The following is a 27,484-nucleotide window of genomic DNA, read 5'->3' as shown; positions in this document are numbered from 1 at the left end:
GTCTTAACAAGTTTGATTGCTTAAAATGTTGAAAACATTTAATCATGTAAATTATCAATTTCATTTAATATATATAAATATGAAAAAGTTCGGGTCACTACATCACGCCCCACAGAGGTGCGATGGGGGTGATTCCGGTGCGATAACGCTGCACTAGGAACGGTCTAAGCATATTTCATTTCAAAAGGACCAACAAAAGCATTTATTTTAATAGGATCACAATTATTTTAAACATTTTAATATATAAGTATATACATGGAGTCTATACATAATTTTTGCCTAGGTGTGAGTTATTTTTTATATTTTATTTTTTTAATTCATTATTTTCTTTACAACTTTTTCCCCTTATTTTCTAAATTCATGTAATTTTTAAACGTTTAATTAACTAACCGTTAATCGACCAAAACACACAATAGCGAAGTTAATTGTTTTTTTTTTTTTTTTTTTGCTTCCTTTTTTTCTTTTATTTTTAATGTTCAATTATCTGACCGTTAACTGTTTTTTTAAACGTTGAGTTAACCAACCGTTAACTGACAAAAATCACCCCGCAGCAACGCGCGAGCTTTTTAACCTCGTTAAAGTACACTACCGAATAATTTTGCATTCTTTTATCATTTTTTATAATTCAATTTTATATACAATATTTATTATAAATATAGTTTGCTTCTTCAATTCTATACATCTAAGTCAGATATTTGACTTTTTGTTCATTATGTTATTCTCACTACCTATTTTCATTTCTTATTCCATAAATTCCTAAATAAAACAAAAATACACAAAGATGCCTGCAGTTTGGTTTACTTTAAGGAAATCATTAAACTGCCAATCAGGACCTGCAGATGTTCATGATCCAAATCTTCAAAAAAATAATTTGAGCAAAATTGTAACAAAAACAACGAAAAAATCGTCAACATCAACAGGAGGGAAATCAGGATGTTCAAGATCTTTAGCTAATCTTAAAGATGTCATTCATGGAAGCAAAAGACACATGGAAGAAAAACCATCAAAAATTAATGAAACAGAAACAATAACAACAACAAATAATGCTAGTCCAAGATCTATTGGAAGCTCAGAACTATTAAATCCAATTGCACATGAAGTCGTTTTATCGAATTCGAATTGTGAACTCAAGATCACAGGCTTTGAGCATGAAGGTGTGTCATCAAGATTTGAGGGTACCTTAAAACCTGGCACACCGGGCCCACAACGTTATCATCATCATCATCATTCTCATAAGTCAACAAGATCACCTGTGACAAATAATCGAAATAATTTGAATGGTGTTCGTGATGTTAATCGAACTAAGGTTGCTAGAACGTCTTTTGAAGGCGATGATCGCAGTATTTATAGTTTGGCTTGTCATAAATGTGGTGAGCAATTTGTGAAATGGGAAGCTCTTGAACTTCATCATCTCTCTAAACATGCGGGTTAGTAAATTTAAGGAAATTATATGCATGCTCTTTTTTATTTTTGTTTGAACATAATTAATAGTAAGATGTTTATATATATAGGATCCTGAATATTGATTAAATGATTGTACTATATTGATTGAGAAATTAAACACATCTAACTCCAGATCTAGGAAAGATTTAGCATTACATTTATATCTTCCCAATCTTTTTAGCAAAAATAAATGAATAATGTTTTACCTATTCGAGAGCTAGTATTTTTATATAAATTAGCTGGTGTTTTTTCGAAAATATGATCTCATATTTGGTTGAATATTTAAATTTTAAAATATATAGATATATATAGGGGCAGTATCAATGGGGAAGTAACCAATCGGGGGGAAGCAAATTTTTTTTTTTCATTTTTTTTGGAATTTTTTTTTCCGGCATCAAGATCACACGAAAATATGAACATTTAGAAGAGACACTTCGTGATGAATGTTATTATTTAGGCGAGAAAACGATCGACAAAAATAACATTCAAGATAATATTGTTCATGAAGAATATGAACGTTTTTTTTCTTCATGTTTTGTGAAGTAAAATTTAGCCCGATTTAGAGTTTAGGGTTTAGGGTTTAGGGTTTGGTGTTTTGGGTTTATTCCATAAACCCAAAACACCAAACCCTAAACCCTAAACTCTAAACAGTTCGTGTTAAAAACTCAATCTAAATCCTAAATCTAAACCCTAAATCTAAACCCTAAACCCTAAATTTCTAAACCCTAATATCTAAACCCTAATAGCTAAAACCTCAACATACGCTCGAAAAACACGATAATTGTTATATATTACTACTTCGAGCGTTTTCCCGCCAAAATAAAAACATTTATCACAAAGTGTCTCTACTAAATGTTCATATTTTCATCCCATCTATAATGTTCGTGAACAAAGTTTTTTTAAAAAACGAAAAGAAAAAAAAAAGTTTTTGCTTCCCCCTGCTTCCCCCCGATTGGTTACTTCCCTCTTGATCCTACCAATATATATATATATATATATATATATATATATATATATATATATATCTTGTTTTTTTCTAAATTCACACTGAAGACGAAAAATCATACAAACTTATATCTCATACTAAATTCAGTGGCGAAACTTGAACCGATCTGAGATAGAGCGAAACTAATGAAAAAAGAGTAAACACTAAAAGCCCCTTATTTTTTAGTAATTTTTTGTGCAAATTTTATTTTAAATCAAGCCAGGACGGATACCTCCATTAAGTCCGATATTCAGCCTCTGACTAAACCCATATCAAACTATAAGCCCATGTATGGAGCTTACTCAAAAAAGCTAGCTTATAAGACCACATTGAGTCAAAAAAATTGTAGTTTTTAGAAGATAGAGAAAAATCTAACCGTGACGTGACATTGTTAAATTCTGAAGGTGCATTATGATAGGTGTTAAAATCTGGTGTTAAATTTGAATGCTAAAATTTTGAATAATATGATAAAATATGATTGAAATTTCGGTGTAAAATAGTTAATTTTAATATAATAAACATATACATGTCAAATTCTTTAAAAACTCAAACGCTACTTTTATTGCTTGTTCCTTTTGTAACTTTTTACTGGGAGGGGTGAAAACAGAAGCCCGTAATGGGCGTTACAATCCCTCAAAATTGTAGCAGGTCAATTTAACGTCAATTATGAAGCCCGAATGTCAAATAGTGGGGAAAACTTAAACTTATAAGACCATAGATAATGGGGCGATTCTCCCCCAAATGCTCATTAGGTGTCACCACAAACGCCCCACAAAAAGCTAGAAATGGGGCGTTTGTGGGCGTTTGTCCAGAGGCGTTTATCAATCAAATGCGCCTAAGAGGGGAGGGAGAAGGACCATGACGTGTCAAGTGCTAATTGATTAATGTTATTTATCTCTCCACCTTTTTAATATTTTATCATTCAAATACCAATCAAATTTACCACATCACTTACAAACGCCCTTACAAGAGCCCTCCATTACAACTTTCTCCTTTCCCTGCCATGGTCCAGTCATCGTCTTGCTCCAAAAAGTACACCTTACCCACTCCACGTCACAATCACCATTAATCCGTTATCTACGGTCTAAGCCACCGATTATAATTACATATGGCCCGATTTGGGATTATAACATATTCGACCACATCTTACGGTAAGTGCGTTAAAATCTACCCTGGCCAAATCTAACAACCCTAACGCATGTTACGGGCGTTTAATTTGACATTTTTGGGATGTTAGTTTTGTTCTCAACATGCAAAAAATTGACGTCAGAATTCTTTTAACCAATTAAATCTCGCAATGTCATTTATACTTTATATTTATTTTATCCATTCAACATCCAATTATATATTACCACGTCATCCAAAACCTTTTCAACTCAAATTTAAAATCCAAATTTGACACTCACCTTAACAGACATTCAAATTTAACACTGCTAGTCAAATTTTTCTTTCTGTTCTAAAAATTACAATTTTTGACTTCACATCAGAGTCAAAAAGTGTCGGGTAATGTGTAGCCTTATACTTTTAAGACAATGCACCATTTAACCACTAAAACAAAAATTATGATATTGAATTTTTTTAATTGAACAGAATAATTGAACGTCATCTTGTCTTGAAGTTGAACTTACAACCTTCAATAAAAAACACGAGTCATTTTTAGGTTCAACAACATGTACAACATATAAGCTCATGAGTCAAGTAATACTATAAAATCAATTGGTGATAGAGAGAGGTTCTCGCAACCCTATATGCATACTTTATTAGTTTCTATAAATTTTCGATGTGCGACACTTAATTGATATTCTCCAACAGAGCCAACTAGGACATAATTTGTTAATTTGGCAGTTACTGAACTCATTGAAGGCGATTCATCAAGGAAGATCGTAGAACTAATTTACAAAACAAGTTGGTCAAAATCCCATGCGATTTCAGGAGGAATAGAGAGGATCTTAAAAGTCCACAACATGCAAAGAACACTATCCGAATTCGAACAACATCGAGAAACTATCAAACTCAAAGCTAGCAAACTCCAAAAGAAGCATCCTCGATGTCTAGCTGATGGCAACGAGTTACTAAGATTCCACGGAACATTAATCGGATGTAATCTAGGCCTCAACGGCTCATCAAGTCTTTGCCAATCACTTACGTGCAACGTTTGTCAAATTCTTCGACATGGATTTTCAATTAACAAAAATGGCAACAACAAAAACAGAGTAGGGGGTGTTTTCACAACATCAACGAGTCAACAGGCGTTTGAAACCATTGATGTTAGCAGTTGTTCTTTGAGAAAAGCTTTGATAGTTTGTAGAGTGATTGCAGGGAGAGTTCATAAGCCATTGGAGAACATTCAAGAGCTTAGTAATCAATCTGGATTTGATTCATTGGCTGGAAAAGTTGGAATTTATTCAAACATTGAAGAACTTTATTTGCTTAATTCTAAAGCATTGCTCCCTTGCTTTGTTATAATATGTAAAACACAAATGTAAAAAAAAAAATGTTGGGGTTTGGATTTTGTGAAGTCTTATTAGTTTTCTTCTTTTTTATATTATAGTGAAATGAAATCTTTCAAGTATAAAATCACCTTGATTAATTAATATTGTTTGATAAATTTTATGGACGTTTAATTATCATTTATCTTTATACATTTTATATATATCTTTTCTCTCTTTTTGTCTTTTATATAAGAAAAAAAACTTATATATTATGATATCCTTTGTTAAACGATTAAACTTTGACTTTTCAGATGAATTCAAGTTTAATATTCATTTATTAATTGGATTATGATTATGATGTTATATATTTATTTCTCTCTTTTTTTTTTATTTTTAAAATCAACCCTTGATTTGAATTTTAATAACTGATAATTCAACAATTGATTTTAATTCAATTTAATAATTGATAATGAAAATAAAAATTGTGTTTTTATTATAAATTATAATTTAAATTCAAATTTAATTTGCAACGTAGCGAATATAGATTACTTTAACCTAAAATGAGAACACATGTTTCTATATTATCATATAAATCTCTAAAAAAGGATTATTCTATTTAAAAAAAATCAAAAATAAATAAAAAAAATTCTAAGCTCCTGTCATTAAAATAATTAATTATATTTGATAAAAAAAAAATTAACATGTTCATTGTATAATACATGAAGCATTATGTACAATCTTATGATAAAACACCCTCATTACCATATGCATAATATTTGAAGCATTATGTACAACCTTATGATAAAACACTTCCATGACCATACGTACAATATTTGAAGCATTATGTACAACCTTATAATAAATATCCCCATGACCATATGTACAAACTTTTAAACAAATTGTACAATCTTTTACAAAATACCTCATGAATACATGTATAAACTTTGAAGCATATTGTACAGCCTTCATATAATAATTGTATTTTAAATTTAAAAAAAAAAAAAATTAAAGAGACATTTGTTATTACTAATTATTATTATTACAAATATAAATACTCAATTTCATAGCAAACTTTAGTATTATATTATTATTTGTCACAAACCGAACTTTTTCGACCAAGTTATTTAATCTAACTTTCATGACTTAGAATTTTCACCTTGACTAGTAGTTTTGATGAATTAGATCTTGGTTTGTTTTTAGGGTTTGTAAGACTCTAAGGTTACAATTAAGTCTTGTTTAATCAAGAGTTGTCTTGCACTTTTGCACAATGTCTTGAAACCCTAACTTATCACCATAAACTCTAGATTTTTGTAAATCCATACCCTTATATAATAGCTTAATAAGTAAACTTATTAATCAAATTATTAAACTTATAACTAATTCACTTTGACATTAGATCATGAGTTAAAGACTTTTTCTACACTTAATTATTTTCACACCTAGTCTTGATCAACTTGTACTTAGCCATTATTTTCATTCAACCAACCTTAATCTATCTTGATTAAAACCTAATATAAGCTTATTTTCTAAACCTTAACCATAAAATTTAATACCTAGATTATACATTAGATTAAACTACACAAGTACATGTACATTTGAATACCAAGAATGAACAAAATATCTTCCATGATCATCATCAATTTCGCCATCCTCATCATCATCCTTAACATCTCCATCATAAGATTATAAACCATGCAAGCTTCTTCCATAAGCCATTCAATTCATTAAATTCCCATGCAAACATCATAATTACAAAATGCATGAACTTGCATGAGTATTAATGGCTTAAGATTGGTCATCATCTCCACCATCCTCTCCATGTGCCACCTCCACCACCACCTCATCACCACCATCAACACTTCTTCTCCAAGCAACCATGCAAAAGATCTAAATTACCATGCAAGACACTATGATTAGTTTTTGCATGAAAATTAATTAAAATTGGTGAGTCATTCTCTCCCTCTCTTCCCCTCTTACCACGCCATCATCCATCTCTCTATATAATCATCTCTAGCTTTCTTCTCTACTCACTTGATCACTAATTCACTCACTTACACTCTCAAGTTCCGGCTATAATATTCAACTTACTTCATCTTTACAAGCATCTTCATCATTCTTCTTCAAGGTACAAACTCCATCTATAGTTCTATCACCTATTCTAGTCATCTTCAAGAGTAATCAAGGTGTAAAAGCTTGATCTAGAGTGCTTAATCACTCAATCATGATTACATGGCTAGCCTTGATCTTGATATTAGATCAGTAATCTTAAGTTTTCTACATGTCCAATGACTTAAAATGAACCTAAACTAAGAACTAAAATGGTTAAAACACACAGAACAATTTTATCTTGAATCTGTCCAAAATTTATACTTGAAGTTCATGACTTAAAAACCAACTTATACTTGGTCTCAGGAATTCATCTTTTAGTATGATGTTCATATATATGTTCATGACTTCCAGTAAAGTTTTAATGAATTATTTCAAATAAAAAGGCATTTTTCATTTTTATTTGGTGACACAAGGTCCAGATTTAAAGCAATCTGACCAAGATTAAAAAGATCATGCAAAAATCAAATTATAAGATAGATTTGTAAATATAGGCTTTTGATTTGGAAACTAGACATAATAAGGAAGACATGGCAAGTTGAATCACCAAAAACCATTGAGTAATCATTGAGAAATAGTCCCAACAAGTTGACACAAGATTTTGTTGTAGTCAGATTTTGGTCTAAAACCCCACCTCTAAAAACTGGGTTAATAAAGACCTGTAGGTGATTCCTTTTAAACAAGAGTACTTTTATATGTCCTAAACTCTCTATAAATATCCTAAGTAAAACAAAAGTATTTTGCTATTCTTAAACATGCATGGAAGCTTATAGTGTAAATCTGGACAGTTTTGCACACCTATAAGAGGATGAACTTTTGACCAACTTTTATTTAGAATCTAGAAGCTAACTTTACATGGTTGGAAAATAGACTCAATAACATTTCTAGAGGTGGTAATCTAATTGGATGTCTAGATTGATAGAAACACATGGGCTAAAGTGATGGTAAAACTGGTTAAAACTGTCAACACTTAAACTATGAACTATAAAACATTCTGAAACCAAGAATCGAAGTGGACATGTAATATCACTTGAGAACTGATCTTAGACTCAAACTAAATACTATATTAGATATAGTATGGCCTCTGACCTTAATCCATATTTAGATTCTGAGCCCGGATTACCGATAACTGTCTAACTCGCACTTCCGAGTCTCGCACCGCATTGCATCACAAGTGAGTTCGTAGCCCCCTTTTTTCTCGTTTTATAATTGTTTTGGGGTGAGAATACATGCTTAATATTTTAAGACATGTTTTATGTTTTTCAAAACATGCGTACTGTTTTACTACGCTTTATTTATAAAGTTTGTTTTATAAATATTCTTATTATTAAATAACACTTTATGCATTTGGAAGTTTGTTATATGTGAGTTTTATGCTAAAAAGCCCTTAACTCGCTAGTATTAATTACAGTGATTGTAAACGCGAATCACTAGAGCATATCTGTTAGGTTTGACAACCTTACCCTACCTTAACTGTGGTGCTATTTACTTTGACACATACATTTGGCATAGTGTATAGTCCAATATAGGGTAAAGGAAATCATGAAGGATACTACATGTGGTGTTAAGCTTTTATTACCGAGTGCTCATGAAACATATACACTTTGAAACTGTATGGAAACCATTTATGATTTTGATAACTTTGAAATCTTACAAACCGTGAAACTGTTTACAAACTTGATATGTTGCGATCTACGATCTTATTTTCGTACTTGAAAGCTTGAGATCATATTACTTCTAAACCGTTTATGAAGTTGAGATCTTGTGATCTGTTTTACTATCAAATCATTTATGGACTCAAGAATTTAATATTTGTGTTACTGTTTTAAACTATTTCAAACTGTTTGAAACTATGAAACTTTTGTAAATTTTATACGTTGTACAAAAACCTATGAACTCACCAACCTTTGTGTTGACACTTTAGTATGTTTATTCTCAGGTACTTATCGCTTCCGCTGTAACACTTTTCTGTTGCTTAGAGGTCAAGCCAAGCACTGGGACCAGAGTTAACATCCGCGTCAATGGCAATTTTGGTGAGGTGTTACATTATTATTTAAATATGGATATTCTTTACGAGGTTAAATACGTTACATATGTATACGAAATACATGTCTCAATAAAATGTTGTAATGTAGGCTTTATGACAAGTAAAATAATAATTGTGATGAAAATTAGAAGAAGGTCATGGGAGAATAAATGTAATTCATTTATTCTGACCAAGTTAAGTATATCAATATGGTTGTAAAAATAACGAAAAGTTTCTTAGTCAGAATCTGTGATTCCACGGGTTATTAAACTAAATGACTTAAGCATTTACATTCACTTAATACCTAAAACATATCATTAAACTGTTTCATTTAAACAAACCCGTGATTCCGGGGGTCATTTCACTATTTTAATACTATAGTCAGAAGTTTAACTCGCCGTAAACTTTTTATTTGAATATTACCTAACATGTTGTTTGTTCATGGTGTTAATTCCTCAAATACCTTCTATAAGTTGTAACGTTCACATTTTTTTATAACGGCGATATCGACATCGAATGCTCTCATTTGTCACCCACACACGCGTTAGGAGGAAACCCAATTCGCGACGATGTTGACAGTACCATGGAAGCTTGGGAAAACCCTCCAGAGACCTTTCCAAATCGCATTGATGTTGGCAGTACCATCAAAGGTTGAAAACTCGCTGCATAAAGCGAGAATTGAACCTAGGTTGGCAGTACCTCAAGTTGAATCTCACTCCATACCACTCAAGCCAAGCTTCAGTGGTAACGTTCACAATTATTTATACAGGGGTATTTTAGTAACTTTATTTTTACAACTTTTTTGTTTCACTCTTTTTTCTACGACTTTTTGTTCTTTCTTTCATTATATTTTATTTTCTTTTTTCAAATTTTAGTATTGATAAACCAAAGTGTCCAAATTATCTAGGTTCCGCAACGTGATTAGTTTTGTAGATTTAATTATCAAAGATTATGTGGGTTGTGTTGGTTGAACCGGGTTTTTTTATTCTGCTAAACTCAATACAGATAAATATTCTAATGAAAAACATATAACTTTGTACATGAAAATCGTTCCGTCGCAATATGCGAGGCCAGAACCCCTCATATTTATATGCGAAATGAAATATTAAGATATGGGAGATTGAACAAAATACACTTTTTCAATGTGTAGGGACAAAAAACACTTTTTAAAAAACTTTGCAATACACACCATAGGTTCAAATAAAGTTCGAACGAGCCCTTGTTCAAACATAGTTTACTAGTCAAAAAAAACTTTATTGGATGAACAAATAAACTACAATTATGTGCACTATTTTCGGACAAGATTCGAATACGACCTTGCTCTAACTCAAGTTCAAACAAAAGCCCTCGTGTTCGAACATTACATTTTTCTAACTCAAACATATATAACTGATGTTGCAACACGCTTGCACTTGACATGTATCACTATTAAACACTATTGTGTAATCTATTACAATCTTATAAAGCTTGATTATAATGATGTCATTACCAAACCTTATGAAAGCCTTATGTTGGTGCATGAACGTAAGTCCCGAGTTCATTATAGCGTATTCGTATGTATTAAGACTAAGTAAGTACTTGGATAATCGATTGTTGGTTGTTAATGTTTACCTTTGTGTATACGATCGATTAATTGTAATTAAAGTTAATATACTTACTGTCTGTGTAACTGCGAGGATGCAGATTGCATCCGTACGGGTACAAGTGCAACCGCACGGTTGCATCCTGCAACAGCATAGTTACACGTGCAGACCTTATATATTAAATGTTTCAGGTTCATTGTTAGGGTTACGAACCTAAACACCTCTTTAGCCGTGAATTCGATTGTTTGAAGGTCTAGCACTTTGGTTTACTGATCTATTACGTATTAAAGTTGTTTTTAATCATTAGATCATACTTAATTGAGTCGTTTTGATATAAAACCCAATATAGAGTTATTCCGCACTCTATATTGAAGTTTAGATCGATTAATACCATTTAATCGTTCCTACAAATGATATCAGAGCTTTTGGTATCATTAATCGATCGGATTTTATGTCAAAGCGTGTTTGAGTTTTTGGGTTTTTGGTGGTTTTGAAAGAAATCATCAAAACTTCAAATTTTAACGATAAATCTGTGTTTTTTTGTTAAGCCAACGAGTTAGACAGATCATAATTGGTGTTTTGAACGTAAAACATTAACTTTTTTGATCAAGATTAGAGCGCTAGATCGAATTCTACCCTAAACCCTAGTCGTGGTGCAGTTTTCCGCCAAGAATTCACCAAGAACACAACTGCACGGTTACACACTGCAACCGTACGGATACACCACCCGGATACTTCAACCGTACGGATACACAATTGCATCCATGTTATTTAAATTCTGTGACATATAACCGTGAAATCCTACATCCGTGTTTTGCAACCATACCAATCCTTGTAACCGTACGGATACACCTTGCATCCGTACCAGTTTCACCCGGATACACCTTGCATTCGTGTGATATTACATCCGTGTTAGCCTTGCATCCGTGTTAATTTAGTGCAACCGTGTACATCGTACGGATACAATGTCAGAAACTACTGAATTTTCTGAAACTCAGTCAGCGTCAGTCAGGGCATCCTCCTCTGGTCTCCATAACTTTTACAGACTGAAAAATAAATAGGGAGTTTGACTCGGGTTCCTAGACTTAAATCTTTAGATGAATATGCCGAATCGAAACCTAGATTCCTTATTTCCTTTAATGGTATCGACACTCGCATGTACAATTGCTTAAAAGAAGTAGACAAGTTCCCTGAGAAAGAACCTGGTGAACCGAAAACACCATTGGTACTTACTACTACTGAGAGAGAGACTTATAGCATTGAATGCAAGACTTACAGTCATCTTACATAGGCTCTCTCTCAAAGGAGGTTTTTCATCAGTTTAAGACACATACAACCTGGTACGGTGTCTGGAATACTATTGAGAGTGGAGTTGAGGGCAGTGTTGAATACAGAAAAAGGAAAGGTAAAGTCTTAAAGAAGGAGTGGAAATAGTTTGCAATACAACAAGATGAGACTTTAGAAGCTCTTGTGGCTAGATTTCATCATTTGTTAACGGAATTAAAGATATTTGATATCACCTTCACAAACAAGAAGATTGTGCAGTGTTTCCGTGAGGATTTTTCCAGTTAAGTGGGATTCAACTGTTCAACAGATTGAGACTACATGTGTGCTAGAGGATAATCCATTTAGTAGCTGTGTGACCTAGTTATAGGCTAAGGAGCTGGAACTACAAGAATGACTGAAGAGACTTGAGTTAGCTCAAAACCCGACTCTTTAAAAATCACCTGCTATAGGATATGGCAAGAAACATGCACCAACTAAAACTAAGTTCATGTCTAACTGTCAGATTCTAACCTCCAGTTATGTTACTCCTGGTCCAAAGAGTGTTCGTCATCATACCTCTTCGAGAAAAGATGAGAGTTCATAGATTCTCAGAACTGATAACAATCATTTGCGGATGATTAAGGGAGTAGAGGAGGACATGGCATTAGTGGCAATGGTCGTGAACTCTTACAATGATCTACTGAATGGTCATATCAGAAATAGTCACTTGGAAGCTGAAGATTATGAACAGACTGATGGGAACGAAATGGAGAAAATGGATCTCCTCTAGGCTATGGGTAGTGTTATTCGTAGAGCTAAGAGGTATTTACAAAAAACTGGTGAGAAGACTTTGGGTGTCAACATGAATACCAAGTTTGGCTTGGATATGAATAAGGTGAGATGCCACAACTGCAATGAGTTGGGTCATTTTAAAAGAAACTGTAGTAAGCCGAAATAGCCAGGTTTTCACAACTTGTTTCATAATCAGAATAGGGAACCGAAGAACAAGGTGAACATTCCAATTGTTGACAAGTCAACTAAAGCCTCAACTGCAACATAGGAGGATGTGGTGCATGACTGGTCAATGGATGTGGCTGATGCTTACGATCATCATGCTAACGTCGTGAGGGTTCAGATGACTGAAGATGAGGTTGATAAAGAGAAGGCGGAAAGAGAGAAAGTAGGGTGTGTTGGACGAGAAAAGTTCGTCAAGTGCTATATGCGCAAATGGAACATAGAATTGAGCAAGCTTGGTACTGGGGAAACTTTCTACATCGAGGGATTTAAAAAAAAAAGAGTTACAGAGAAATTTAAGTTGGCTAAGCACAATGATGGTGATGTGTGGACTGATAGTGAGTCATCATCTTTGGACGAGGAGTCATGGAAATCGTGTGAGAATGAAGAATCGCTGTCAGGTAGTGATTCTGAAGATAATAAGGGAAAGGTTGATAAGGTTGCTGATATGGTTGATGGTAAAAGGTTTGATAGCTTGGAAATTGGGTCAGATAGCTCCAGTTCAAAATCTGAATCAGAATCTGGACCAGATGGTGAAAAAGTTGCTCATCTCTATGATTTCATGGAAGATACCTCAAATAAATCAAAGGCACATTCTGAATCTAATACTGTTTGTAAAAATTGTGTTAGTTTAGAATAAAAGCTTAAAGACCTTAGTAAATCCGTTCCCGCTTGTGAAAAATATGTTAAGTTAGAAGAGCAAGTTAAGCAGCTAACAGAAATTTACCTTAAGTGTGAAAAGTGTGCTACCTTAGAAAAGGAAAATGCCTTTCTGAAGAAAAACTTTGAGACAATTGGGAGGAAATATGATGATAATGTGTTCTATAGAAGTAGGGAGAAAGAATTTAGAGATGTTATTAAGACCCTACAAGATCGGGTAACAGATCTGAAATCTAATGTGATGTTAAATACACAAACTATCATGAAGTATATTGTTGAAATAGATACCCTTAAAGAGAAAAAGAATCTTGTAGGATTAGTTATGAAACTGAGAGAGATAAGGTATTTATTTTTAAGCGATCAGCTTTTGTGTTAGTATACTGTGAGACAAAAGTAGGAAAGGAGGGTTGGGTTGATTATAATGAGTGTCCACCCCAGTTTGAACATGATTACAGTGTCACACCACTGGAGAAACAGTTTGGAGAGGACTACATTCAATCTCCATCGACCGTGACTGTACAAGAGAAGGGTAAATGGTTAGTTATTACTGAAACTCCTAAGATAGTTGTAGGAAAGGGTGAAAAGGGGGATAATTATAAGGTATACAGTGATGGAAAATCAAATCTCAAGCCAGTTACCATTATGAAGAACCCTGAGAACCAAAGACCAATCAGAATTAGGAATAGATTCCCGATTAAATTCGTTACGGGTCCTAATTATGGGGAGGAGGACTTCATGAAGCTCACGTGAAATTCACCACCAAAGTATGTACCTCCTACTAAAAGGTCTCCTATTAAAACACCTGTTAGATCACCAATACCCAGTAGATCTCCTCCCAGACCTCAAAAACCTAGATCCTCAAACAGACATAACCCTAGGTTTGAATCTAACTACGAGGGAAATGAACTGGAAACACTTTCGTGCTTTCACTGTGTGATGGGGGGCATAGGGCTTTCAATTATCCTAAGAAGTTTATAACACCCAGGAGGAGAATTGAAATTAGTACACCAAAACTTTTTCGTAATTTCAGATCAGTTTCTCCTCAGGAGTGTCAAATGTCTTCCAGACCTACTTCTAGTAAGTCTGAAAAACATGTGATTCCTCCACATCTGGCTAAACCAGCATATGATTTTAAGGTTGATCAAAACGATGTTTATTTAAGAAACCTTTACACAAAAATCAAATGTGGAAAACAAAAGAGGAAGTTAATGGGGGCAAGCAGTTCAGGAACTGCTAAAGTTATGAAAGATCACAGGGAGGATGAAAAGGTTGTTAGTGTCAATGGGAAACCCCTTGCTGTCAAAGCATGGGTATCCCCATCAAACTAAGCATTTACTTTTGTTATGCAGGTCGCCTACAGTCCACGCACCAATACATGGATCGTTGATAGTGGGGCGTCTCAACACATGATAGGAAACATGTCCTTCCTACAAGATGTTAAACCAATTAAGGGAGGACCGGTTTCGTTCGCAGGTGATCAAAAAGGTTTTATTACTGCTCTAGGAATGATTTTAAATTCCTTGGTCAGTTTTGATAAAGTGATCTATGTTAAGGAGATGACGAATAACATGTTGTCAGTTTCTCAAGTTTGTGATAAAAGGCATAAAGTGTTATTCAATGAACATCAGTGATATATAATAGGAAAATAGTATTAAATTCCGGAATATATGATTCTTATAACGGCACCAAGAAGTCAAGACCTATATATTCTGGATATGTCAAAGTCCTATGTCAAAGCAGCTACCGGGCAACAAGCTTTTATGTTCAAATCTACTGAACAAGAATCTGTCCTATGGCATAAATGGATGGATCATTTAAGCTTCAGGAAGAATAACCATTTAGTTCACAACAATTTAGTTGAAGGAGTTAATGTTAAAGGTTTTCATGTACCTGACGGCTGCCTGCTGTGTAAGAAAAGGAAGCAAACCAAGAAGCCTCACCAAGTAAAGAAGCATCATTCCATTGATACTCTGCTTGAGCTTCTTCATATGGATCTTTTTGGTCCAATCAACAAGACGAGTATCACTGGTCATTCTTATAGTTTAGTGGTAACTAATGAATACTTATATTTTACGTGGGTAGTAATGTTAAAAAGTAAAGCTGATACCTTTGACCAAATCAAGCTGTTAATCACGAGACTAGAGACTCTACAAATTGAAGGTAAGAAGAATCCGCACTGACAATGTGACCGAACTTAAAAATCAGAAGATGGAAGAGTTCTATAATGAGAGAGGCATTCAGCAACAGCTTAGTTCACCTTATACTCCGCAAATGAATGGTGTAGCTGAAAGAAAGAATAGAGCTCTAATAGAGACTGACAGGACCATGTTGGCTGACTCAAATTACCTGTTACTTTTTGGAGTGAAGAGGTTTCTAATGCTTGCTATACAATGAATAGATTTCATGTTGTCAAATGACATGGCAATACATGTTATGAGCTTCTACTTAAAAGAAACCTAGCATCAAACATCTTAAACCGTTTGGTGCTCTTTGTACTGAAAGGACCCGTTCATATACATTATAAATGATTCACAATAGTTGATTACATCGCGAGGTATTTGACCTATATATGATACATTTTACAAATATTGCATTCGTTTTTAAAAGACAAACTTTCTTTACACCGAAAGTTGACAGTATGCATACCATTTTATAATACATTCAACTATAATTGACTTAACAACAATCTTGATGAACTCAATGACTCGAATGCAACGTCTTTCTAAATATGCCATGAATGACTCCAAATAGTATCCTTAAAATGAGCTAATGTACACCGGAAGATTTCTTTAATACCTGAGAATAAACATGCTTTAAAGTGTCAACCAAAAGGTTGGTGAGTTCATTATTTTATCATAAACAATCATTTTTCATCATTTTAATAGACCACAAGATTTCCAGATATAAAATTGTACACGTAACCCGAGTACAAAATAACACGCGTAACCCGCGAATTAAAAATCCATATCATATCAGGCATTTCGCATAAACTGCATAGAAATAAAAATCATTCATATGGTGAACACCTGGTAACCGACATTAACAGAACGCGTCTAGAATATCCCCATAATTCCGGGACTCTCATCGGACATGATAAAATCGAAGTACTAAAGCATCCGTAACCCGGATGGGGTTTGTTAGACCCAATAGATCTATCTTTAGGATTCGCGTCAATTAGGGTTTCTGTTCCCTAATTCTTAGATTACTAGACTAAAAAGGGTGATATTCGGTTTAATAATCTAACCATAGAATGTAGTTTTAAGTACTTGTGTCTATTTCGTAAAACATTCATAAAAACAGCGCATGTATTCGCAGTCCCAAAAATATATATAAAAAGGGAGTAATGAAACTCACAATACTGTATTTCGTAGTAAAAATATATATGACGTCATTAAACAAGTGCAAGGTTGACTTCGGATTCACGAACCTATATTAAGTATATATATATATATTTATATAATGGTCAACATCCGTCTAACAATTTAGGTCAAGTCATAGTGTATCACAATCCTAATGCTCGAGATTATCATGCAAAAGTTAACAAAAGTCAATTTGACCCAAAACGATTTCCAAAATTTATACATGTTTATTATATAACTTAAATGTAATCGTTTTATATATTTAAATATATTTATTAGATTTTATTATGGTAAATAATAGAAGTCATTTATCAACATTTATATATGATAAAATATACTTTTATATATCTTAAGTAGTAAAATTTATAAAGTTCACTTAATATCGTAAAAATATAGTGATATGTATTATTAATGTAACTATATTACGTGTGGTAAAAATATCTTTGTACCACATATTTATTTGATAAAATAATATCGATAATAACAATAATAAGTAAAAGTTGTATTTTGTAATAATAATAATTATTATTATTCTACTAATAATAATAACATTATTTATATTTATTAAAGAGGATATTAATTATGATAAGATGATAACTCTAATAATGATAATCTTAATAATAATAACGATACTTTTTAATATTAACAGTGATAATAATAATATTTTATAAAGATAATAGTTCTATTAAAATGATAATTAATAATACTAAGATGATAATAATAATGATATCTTATAATAACAATGATATTTCTATTAAAAATGATAATTTTAATAAAAATGATGGTTTTAATATTAATGATACTTTAAATAATAATAATGACGATAAAAATAATAAAATGATAGTTTTGATAAAAATATTAATTATTTTAAAAAAATATTAATAATAATAATCATAATAATAATACTCATAATAATATAAATAATAATAATAATAATAATAATGATAATAACGACGATAATGTTAACGATAACGATAACGATAACGATGATGATAACAATAACGATAACGATAATAATAATTATTTTAACAATAATACTTTTAAAATTAGAGATAATTCAATTGACGATATCTTTTAATTCGTTCATCGAAATCATTCGATATCTAAATGAAAAGTTCTTAATTTTTCTCTAGCTTCCCAACAACATGCATATCATATACCTTAACTCAATCGCATACGTATCTAATTCATAATCTATCATAAGTTATTTAACGACAAAATTAATCATAGAAGCATGCATAAACATAACTACTCTAGCACTAGTCAGGGATACACTAATAATATATAAAAATTAAATTATGAGTGCTTACGTATCAATAATGAGATTCAATATTGCAGGAAAGTTACTTAGACGCAACGGAGATGATAAACACTGAATTGACCTCACGAGCATGTCCCCGAATATTACCCATCACCTCCATAGCTATAACCCATAATTTCCTTAGCTCTATCCTACTCGAAAACTTGTTTTGAAATCGCTCGCTCATAACCGCGTCGTAGTATTTTATGTATAAATACTAAGAATAATAACACTCAATACTTCTAATAATAATAATAATAATAATAATAATAATAATAATAATAATAATAATAATAATAATAATAATAATATAAATATAAATATTTACGAAGTAATATAGATGTGTGTGTGTCTCGAGTGCCAACTGATCGAGCTTTATATTGTTTTATGAAATCAATCCCCATGCGATCGCATGGGGTTGATGTAGTTATGCGGTCGCATGACCATGGTTCCCAGCTGGTATCCATTTCCAACTTCTGTCGACACTCGTTTAATTATAATATATATATTTAATTTATTTAATTATATATTATATTATATTTATATGCATGGTAAAAATGTAATTTTTGTTCAAATGACTCGTATGTTGTCACTTGACTCATGTCCTGTTTCCGGTTTCTCGAACGCATTTCGTACGTTTAGAAAACTAACCCTTTACGTTACGCGACGTGTACCTTTAATAGTAATTAGACTTTAATCAATGAAGAACAATCCCACTCAAAGTATAACTTATATATTTGAGTGTTTTGGTCATTTGCTTCTATAAATCAAAGTTTCGTTGTTTATCAAAATGTAAATTTTTTTAAATCAATCGTTTTATGACTAAGTTAAAATATATATATTTTTATATTTTCATTTCGAAATATAAATTTTGGACAGTATATAATATATAGTTTTTCAAAACTAATAATATTCAAATTTATATATCTTGAAATCGTTTAAATAATAAGGAATATTATTTCGTAACATTTGTATTTTTAAAGTTTAAAATTGATATACTTTATTTATATAAAAACGTTTAGAAAGAAATTTTAATATTACAATTACTTTATTTTTCAAAATTATTTTATTACAAAGGTTATAATAGTAGAAGTTGTTATGTCATAAGACGTTCTTAAAAAGTCTATTATATCGAAAAGACGTTTTCGTAAAATCATATATGAATCATATCAGGTTTCAAGGTTTTAACTTCCAGTTTAATCATAACTCGTAGGATTAAGTCTAAAGGAAAAAAAATCAAACGTAAGAAATCATCTTAATGTAAAATGTCGATCTATTTAACTTGTCAATATCTATTTTCTAATTTACCTATATTCCCTAATTTCACTTTCACAATACATAATATGCCGGTTAATTAATTTTATTTTATCAAAGCTACGGGACAATTATTGTAGGGCATGTGTTGGAATTTAACAGGAATTTCCACCAATCTGGCTAGCTCCTGTTACTTGCCACTTTGTCCTTACTCGAAGATCACTTTACCATTTATTCCGAATATCGTTAAAAAGGAAATATTTTCTAAATCAAAGTGGACCTCTCAATAGTGACTCGTAATCATCATTCAATGTATCTGATAAATCAATCATTTGATATCATCTTCCAATTCCATCAATAATTATTTGAATATATTTTGAAACAAATACGTTTATGTAAAGTATTATACGTCTAATACTTTGTTAATGTTTTCAAGTTATAATATATACACATATACATATATAATCATATCCGTTCATATAATGGTTCGTGAATCATTGGAATTCGGTCGAGGTTAAATAAATGTATGAACACAGTTTGAAATTCTTGAGATTCAACTTAACAGACTTTGCTTATCGTGTCAGAATAATATAAAGATAAAGTTTAAATTTGTTCGGAAATTTCCGGGTCGTCACGTGTACCATTATGATTCGGGATACTGAGGGTAAATTCAATCAAAGGCAGTTGCAGGGAGATTTTTGGGTTATGGGAATGCGTGTAAAAGGGTATTTAATCTCGAATCTTGGTGTTTGAAGAACTTACTGAAATCGATATTCAAAGACATGCACCTATTCCGGCTGGTAAAGGTTATTTATGGCAGTTTGACTATAATGAACTGTTTGATTCATTCCATCTTCCTGAGGAGAACTCTGATGATAAGGAGATTGCTGCATAAATGATGTATAATATGCACATCTCTTTTGAGAACGCATCTGATGTGCGAGTGCAATCAGATATTTCAATTGAAACTGAGACAAGTACTCCTGAACTTGGACCTACCAATGGTGAATCAGCATCTGATGAATCCATTCCACAATTGAGGAGACTGTCTTACAGTCTGAGGGGGATGAAGTTTTTGAAGAAGTAATGGAAGAGGATCTTGTTTCGAATACTACCGAAGAATCTACCGAGACTTATGAATTAATGTGGTCAAGTAGAACGGTATCTCTTCCTAAACATTTTGATGATTATGTGCTTGACCCTGCAGGTGTTTCAGTTGCTGCAGGAGATGGATCTTCTACCTCAGATGTCACGACCCGAAAAATTTTGACTTATTTTAAATCAAATTCTCGATATGATTTAATATTTCTGACACGATAAGCAAAGTCTGTAATGTTGATTCTCAAAAATTTTGAACTGTTTTCATTATATTCATTTACCCTTTGACCATTTCCGACGATTCAAGAACAATTTATTGTAAATAGATATGTGTGTAAATATGTATGTAAATAATAATTGATAATATAATATTAAATATTATATGTTGTTGTTATTAAAATTAATTAGGTAAAATAAAATAAAAATATGATAGTGTGATAATTATTATTTAAAACATATCTATATATATATAAATAAAGTATATTAAATATATATATGTGATTTGGAATTTATTTAGTAAACCACAGAACACTCATTTGCCATTTGATCAATACTAAGTAAGTTTAATTCGAACTTATGAGGATATAAAAATGTAACAACCCAACCCATTATGCAACCGTAAATAGCAAACAATTTTTTTTTACAGAGGGGTGCGTGGCGCGCAACACCCCTTGTGCGCGGTGCGCACAAGCTGCTTCAGCTTCTGTCCAGTTTTTGCATTTTTCAATTAATGATCTCCCACTTCCCAACATATTTAGACGAAACGCTTTTCACAACACATCAATATAAGTAAAACTATCACGTTTCAATAATTAAACTAGTTTTATGACACCGGGCCCACATATGGCCGTATTACGAGTTTCGTGCAAAATATAAGTTTCGACCACATTAGTTTAAATTCCAAACGACACTTTGAGCATGGTATTTGGGGGTCAAACTACCCAAATCTTGGTCGAACTTCCAAAAGCTAAACTCCCAAAAAGCGTCCCCTATTCAAAACAAGCGGGAGGCCTCTAATCCAAACGAACGCCCTTACCCTTGTCCACACCGGAGCCTAAAAAGAGTAAACAACGAGAGGGTAAGCAAAACGTATAGTGAATGCAATAATTATACACATACATATATAATACACCTACTTGCAAACACTTACACAAATACCTCATACACGCTAGCATTTTAAATTAGCATACCATCTCAAGTACAATGCTAAATCCACAATATCACGAGCTAACACAAACAATAGCACATAACACGAACGATATAATATGCTATACTACAACACATAAACATGGTTAACCAATCATACAAAGGGAACGATTCTTGCGAATGAACCGTTAGCCACGCATATGCCACTAGTATGCATCACTAGTCCATTGGGTGGTATGGCATACCCGAACTTAAAACCCACCCATCACGTGAAATGTGGTATCGCATACCCGAACTTTAAAACCTACACTTCACGCCCGCACACACACACGATGATGATGAGGTATCGCATACCCGAACTTTAAACCCTCATCCCATGCCAACACGATGTGGTATCGCATACCCGAACTTAAAACCCACATCGCATTTCACACAAGTAAATACATTACATACACACAAGTATAATTATTCCACTCACCTTAACGATTCGGTGACGGTTTTATACTTCCGCAAGCTTCAAAGCAAAGTACCTAATACAATAAGTACTCAATCAACACACAAACTAGTTGGACCAACCACCAATAATTTACTCATGCGCATTTAATGGCCTACTTGCATTAAATGACTCATTTATATCAAAACCGCCTATTTAAGGTCAAGACCATCATAAATCACTAAAAGCTAGTGATTAAGGTCCAACAACACCAACTAATACACAATTAGGGTATTTCATACTCGTCTTCCCAACTAGGTCAATTATTACCTATTTGACCATGTTAAAGTCAACACACCCATTTCGGGTCATCTACTAACCCAATTAACACCCATTTGCTTAATAACTAGGCGTGCTAGTAATTAACTAACGTTTTAAGACTCATAACCACCAATTTACACTTTGAAACCCTAGGTTAGTTACTATTGAGTCCTCATGACTCAATCTTACCCAAGAACACCCAAAATCACCAAATATGAGTTTTATGTTCATCACTAACCCAAACCCTAACCCTTAAACAAATTAAAATAAGGAAATCAAGATTAGAGCATACCACCACAATCACAACGTAGCTAGTGATTAGATGAACAACTTTAATACACGCGCTTTGGCCCGAAATCAACTTCTTCCTCATTGATTTGAGCTTTCTCTCTCTCAAAGTGTTTCTCACTCTAGAACTTTAATTTGGGAGAGATGATGTGGTTGGTGATAATGTTGAATGTGTTTCAACCACTAAACAACTGGCCATTATAGCCCCAAACTCGTTCTCATGTGAAAAGACAACAATGCCCTTCATTTAACTTTAATTTAAAAGTTGGAATCTGTGCACAGGGCTAGTGCGCGGCGCGCACACTTAACCCTGCGCGGCGCGCACAAGGTTTTGGGCAGGTTCTGGCTTCTGTTTAACTGCACAATGAAACCCACACTCTATGTACCATATTTACACCGCTGTACAATAATAATTTGGGTCTTACAAAAAATAAACGTTAGTCCATAAATATATTAATTAATTATAGGTTTATTAAAAATATATTTAGGTGCTATTGGTTAAATTTTAATACTCCTTGTATTTTACTTGGGATTGAGCGCTATGAATCGATCAATTTTTTTTATGACTAAATTTGAACAATTAATGACCGAATTAAATAAATATATTTAATATAAAAATTAGAGATCATTTGCCACTGATTATCAACGGAGCGCGATTTAGCACTCCGTAAAAATTGTCGGTAATTAGAATCCAAAGTATCCGATGGCTTAACTATTCTTTCATTGTTTCCTTTTTCAAACACTCTTCTTCTTCTTCTTTTTGGTGACCCATCTCCTCACATCATCGATAACCACCTTCCACCATAAAGAACCGTCGTTGACCACCGGTTAAACCATCACCATCTTTTTAGATAAATATATATATATATATATATATATATATATATATATATATATATATATATATATATATATATATATATATATATATATATATATACATACGACATACATACAATCACCACCATCCCTCTTATTTGTTTCCTGTCGAACCCAACCCCAACTGCCACCTCCATCACCGCTATACTACCACAATGAACTACTCCACCAACCACCTCAACCATCACCATTTCACCACCGGCTGCCACTACCACCGCTAACTTCACCCTCACCATCACCTCTCTCCCTCTCATCTTCTCCAAACTGCCACCACCCACATAACTGCTACTGCAATCTGTTTCCTATTTCTGTTTGAAAAACAATCCCAACCCAAAAACTGCAACTACTAATGTTACATTACTTTTCTGTTATTGCTTCCTTCGAACACCCATTTAAACTATTCCTGTTTCTGTTTCTATGTCAAACCATCGAAACCACTCAAACCCATCGTGAACTACCTCACTGCTTGCTGCTATATTCTGTTGTCTTTCTGTTTATATTCGAGACCCAATACCACCTAAAACTACCACAACTGCTTCCTCTTTTCTGTTCTACATCAAAACCCATTTCTTTCTATTATTATTTCATGCTACTGCTACTTCATTCCTACTGTTTCAGCTTGATCCAGACGTTGATACCTGCTTAAATTGGTTGTTTTTCTATCTTGGCCGAGAACCCAACAAACACCAAACCTGCAACTTCGTGTTAACAGAAAATGGTGATGATATACGGTATTAGACTGAGGTCGATGATAACATGATATTGAAGATGATAGAATGATGCGAATGATAAAGATGATTAGACTAAATTGATAATTGTGAATGATTATGGTGATGATTGGATTAGGAAGATGAAAACAGACAGAAAATGGGTTAAAGAATTTAAGGGACGAATTAAAACAGAAAATAACCGATAGAACAATGGTTAGGGGTGGGTGTGTTTAATGAGAGGTCATATGTTCAAGCCTAGGCAGTGACAGTTTTTTTTTTAAGGAAGCTTGATAATCATTTTAAGGTAGTATTATTTTTATTATAATTTTTATTATTATTATTTTTATTATTATTTTTATTTTTATTTTTATTATTATTATTTTTATTATTATTATTATTATTATTATTATTATTAATATTATTATTATTATTATTATTATTATTATTAGTATTAGTATTATCATTAAGAATATTATTAGTATTATCATTGTTATTAAAATTATCATTTATTATTAAAGTTAGTATTATTATTAAAATTATCATTTTTATTATCATTAAAACTATCATTATTATTCTTATTAGGATTATCATTATTTTTATCATTATTATTATTATTATTATTATTATTATTATCACTATTATTATTATGGTATTATTATTACTACAAATAAAATGACTTGTATTATTATTATCAAAATTAAATCTACTTATTATTATTACTATCACTACTTTAGTATTATTATAATTAGTATTTTAACAAACAAATATTATTTATATAAAAATATATTTATTATTTATATATATATATATATATATATATATGTATATATATATATATATATGTATATATATATATATATATATATATATATATATATATATATATATATATATCATAATTATAATATTACATACTATTGTTTTTAAGACAAAATGTTATTTTTATTTAAGTTACATATAATATATAAATATATTTTAATTTAATCATATATAAATTTTAATACATTTTATGTATTTTAATTAAAATACTCTAATAAGAATCTGATATATAAATATTAATTATTTATTTAAAATATGTAAAATAGTTATAATTAACCTGTTTATTAAAATAACATGTAATAAATAAACTTGTTTGAATATTATTACATGTTTTAATATATATAACTGATATAGGTTCGTGAATCCGAAGCCAACCCTGCATTCTTCAGTTCCGTCGTATGCATATTTTACTACAAAATATCGTATCGTGAGTTCATTTGATCCCTTTTTTTATTAAATGCTTTTGCAGTATATATTTTTGGGACTGAGAATACATAAAATGCTTTTATAAATGTTTGACGAGATAGACATAAGCAAAACATTCCTCGAATGAATTATTATACAGACGAGAAGTTCTGTAGGTTATTATACCGAATATTTCCCCTGATTATTTTAGTCTGGTAACTTAAGAATTAGTGAACACCACTAATTGACGTGAATCCTAAAGATAGATCTTTGGGCATTGACACGCCCCAGTCAGAGAATTTGAACTGCTTTAGTACTTCTAGGTTTATATATATATATATATATATATATATATATATATATATATATATATATATATATATATATATATATATATATATATATATATATATATATATATATATATATATATATATATATATATATATAGATATACACAGATGTGTTAATCCTGTATTACAGACGAGAGGTTCTGTTTATTTTGGGGATATTCTTATGTGCTTTATATGTTAAGGTCGGTTACCAGGCAAGGTTATATAAATAGAGAATGATTTTTATACACAGGTTATGTGTATGATATTTTGTACACGAGATATGTGTACGGTTATTAAGATTTATGAAAAATGGTTTCGTACACGAGATAGGTGTACTGTATTTAAAAGAAATTACATGGACATTATAGGTGGGTATAGGATACAGACCCATTTGTGCCAAGCATATTTAAATCTTGTGGTCTATCAAAATTACTGAATTTTATTGTTTATGATAAACCTATGAACTCACCAACCTTTTGGTTGACACTTTTAAACATGTTTATTCTCAGGTATTAAAGAAATCTTTCGCTGTGTATTTGCTCATTCTAAAGATATTACTTGGATTCGTTCATGGCATATTTCAAAAGACGTTGCATTCAAGTCGACGAGTTCAAAAAGACTGTTATTAAGTATATGGCAGATTAGTCATTCATATTATTGAAAAACATATATCATTTGGTTATTTTGAAATGAGTTATCTTTTAAAATGAATACAATGTTTGTAAAACGTATCATATAGAGGCCAGTACCTTGTAATGGGACCAGATGTTATTGTATTCGTCTATGTGGATCAGGACGGGTCGTCACATCAGATGCAAGAGTTACACCCTCTGCTAGTGTTGTGACTGCTTTATATACTCATTTGAATCAGACCAGAAAAATTTTCAGGAATGCACACTGATGCTTTGTGTCGCAAGTTGAACCTGAAGACGTCAAAAAAGCATTGCAGTATGGTGAGTGGGTTACAACTATGCTAGAAGAGATGTTTTAATTCAATAATATGAGTGTTTGGCACTTAGTGATTCTACCGAAAGGCTGTAAACTGTATGGTCTGAAGTGGGTTTTGAAAAACAAGAAAGATGATCAAGGTATTGTGATTCGGAATAAAGCTAGGCTGGTTGTTAGAAGTTATCAGCAAATTCCAAAAATTGATTATGATGAGGTGTATGCTCAAGTTGATACTGGAGGCAATTCACAAGTTTTTGGCGTTTGCTTCATATAAAGGTTTTAAAGTGTATCAGATGGACGTTAAGAGTGCATTCTTGTACAGTACTCTTCAATAGATGGTTTATGTGACTCAGCCACCAGGTTTCATTGATCCACATCATCTAGAGAAGGTGTATCTCTTAGAGAAAGCACTGTATGGTCTTCATCAATCTCCGAGAGCTTGTTATGCTACTATGTGAAACTACATGATATAGAAAGGTTTCAGGAGAGGAGTAATCGATCCGACTCTGTTTATCAAGGAAAAGGGTGATGATATTATGCTGGTACAAGTCTATGTGGATGATATCATCTTTGGATCTATAGATCAGAAGATGGTAGATGAATCTCAAGATGTTATGCAGAAAATATTCAAGATGAGTTTACTGGGTACTATTAGTTTCTTTCTAGGGTTGCAG

At 32.1% G+C, this 27,484-nt stretch overlaps 1 protein-coding gene across 1 annotated transcript; it reads left to right on the top strand.

Annotated features, from left to right (window-relative positions):
- Positions 1–696: 696 nt before the first annotated feature.
- On the top strand, positions 697–5,036 carry LOC139861778 (uncharacterized). The gene is made up of 2 exons (XM_071850282.1): positions 697–1,427; positions 4,274–5,036. The coding sequence occupies exons 1-2, from the start codon at positions 782–784 to the stop codon at positions 4,912–4,914; spliced, it is 1,287 nt and encodes a 428-aa protein (XP_071706383.1). The 5' UTR covers positions 697–781; the 3' UTR covers positions 4,915–5,036.
- Positions 5,037–27,484: the final 22,448 nt, after the last annotated feature.

This window comes from Rutidosis leptorrhynchoides, chromosome 8, assembly GCF_046630445.1.
Source record: "Rutidosis leptorrhynchoides isolate AG116_Rl617_1_P2 chromosome 8, CSIRO_AGI_Rlap_v1, whole genome shotgun sequence".
NCBI classification, from domain to species: Eukaryota; Viridiplantae; Streptophyta; class Magnoliopsida; order Asterales; family Asteraceae; genus Rutidosis; species Rutidosis leptorrhynchoides.
This window is presented reverse-complemented; position numbering and strand designations above follow the sequence as displayed.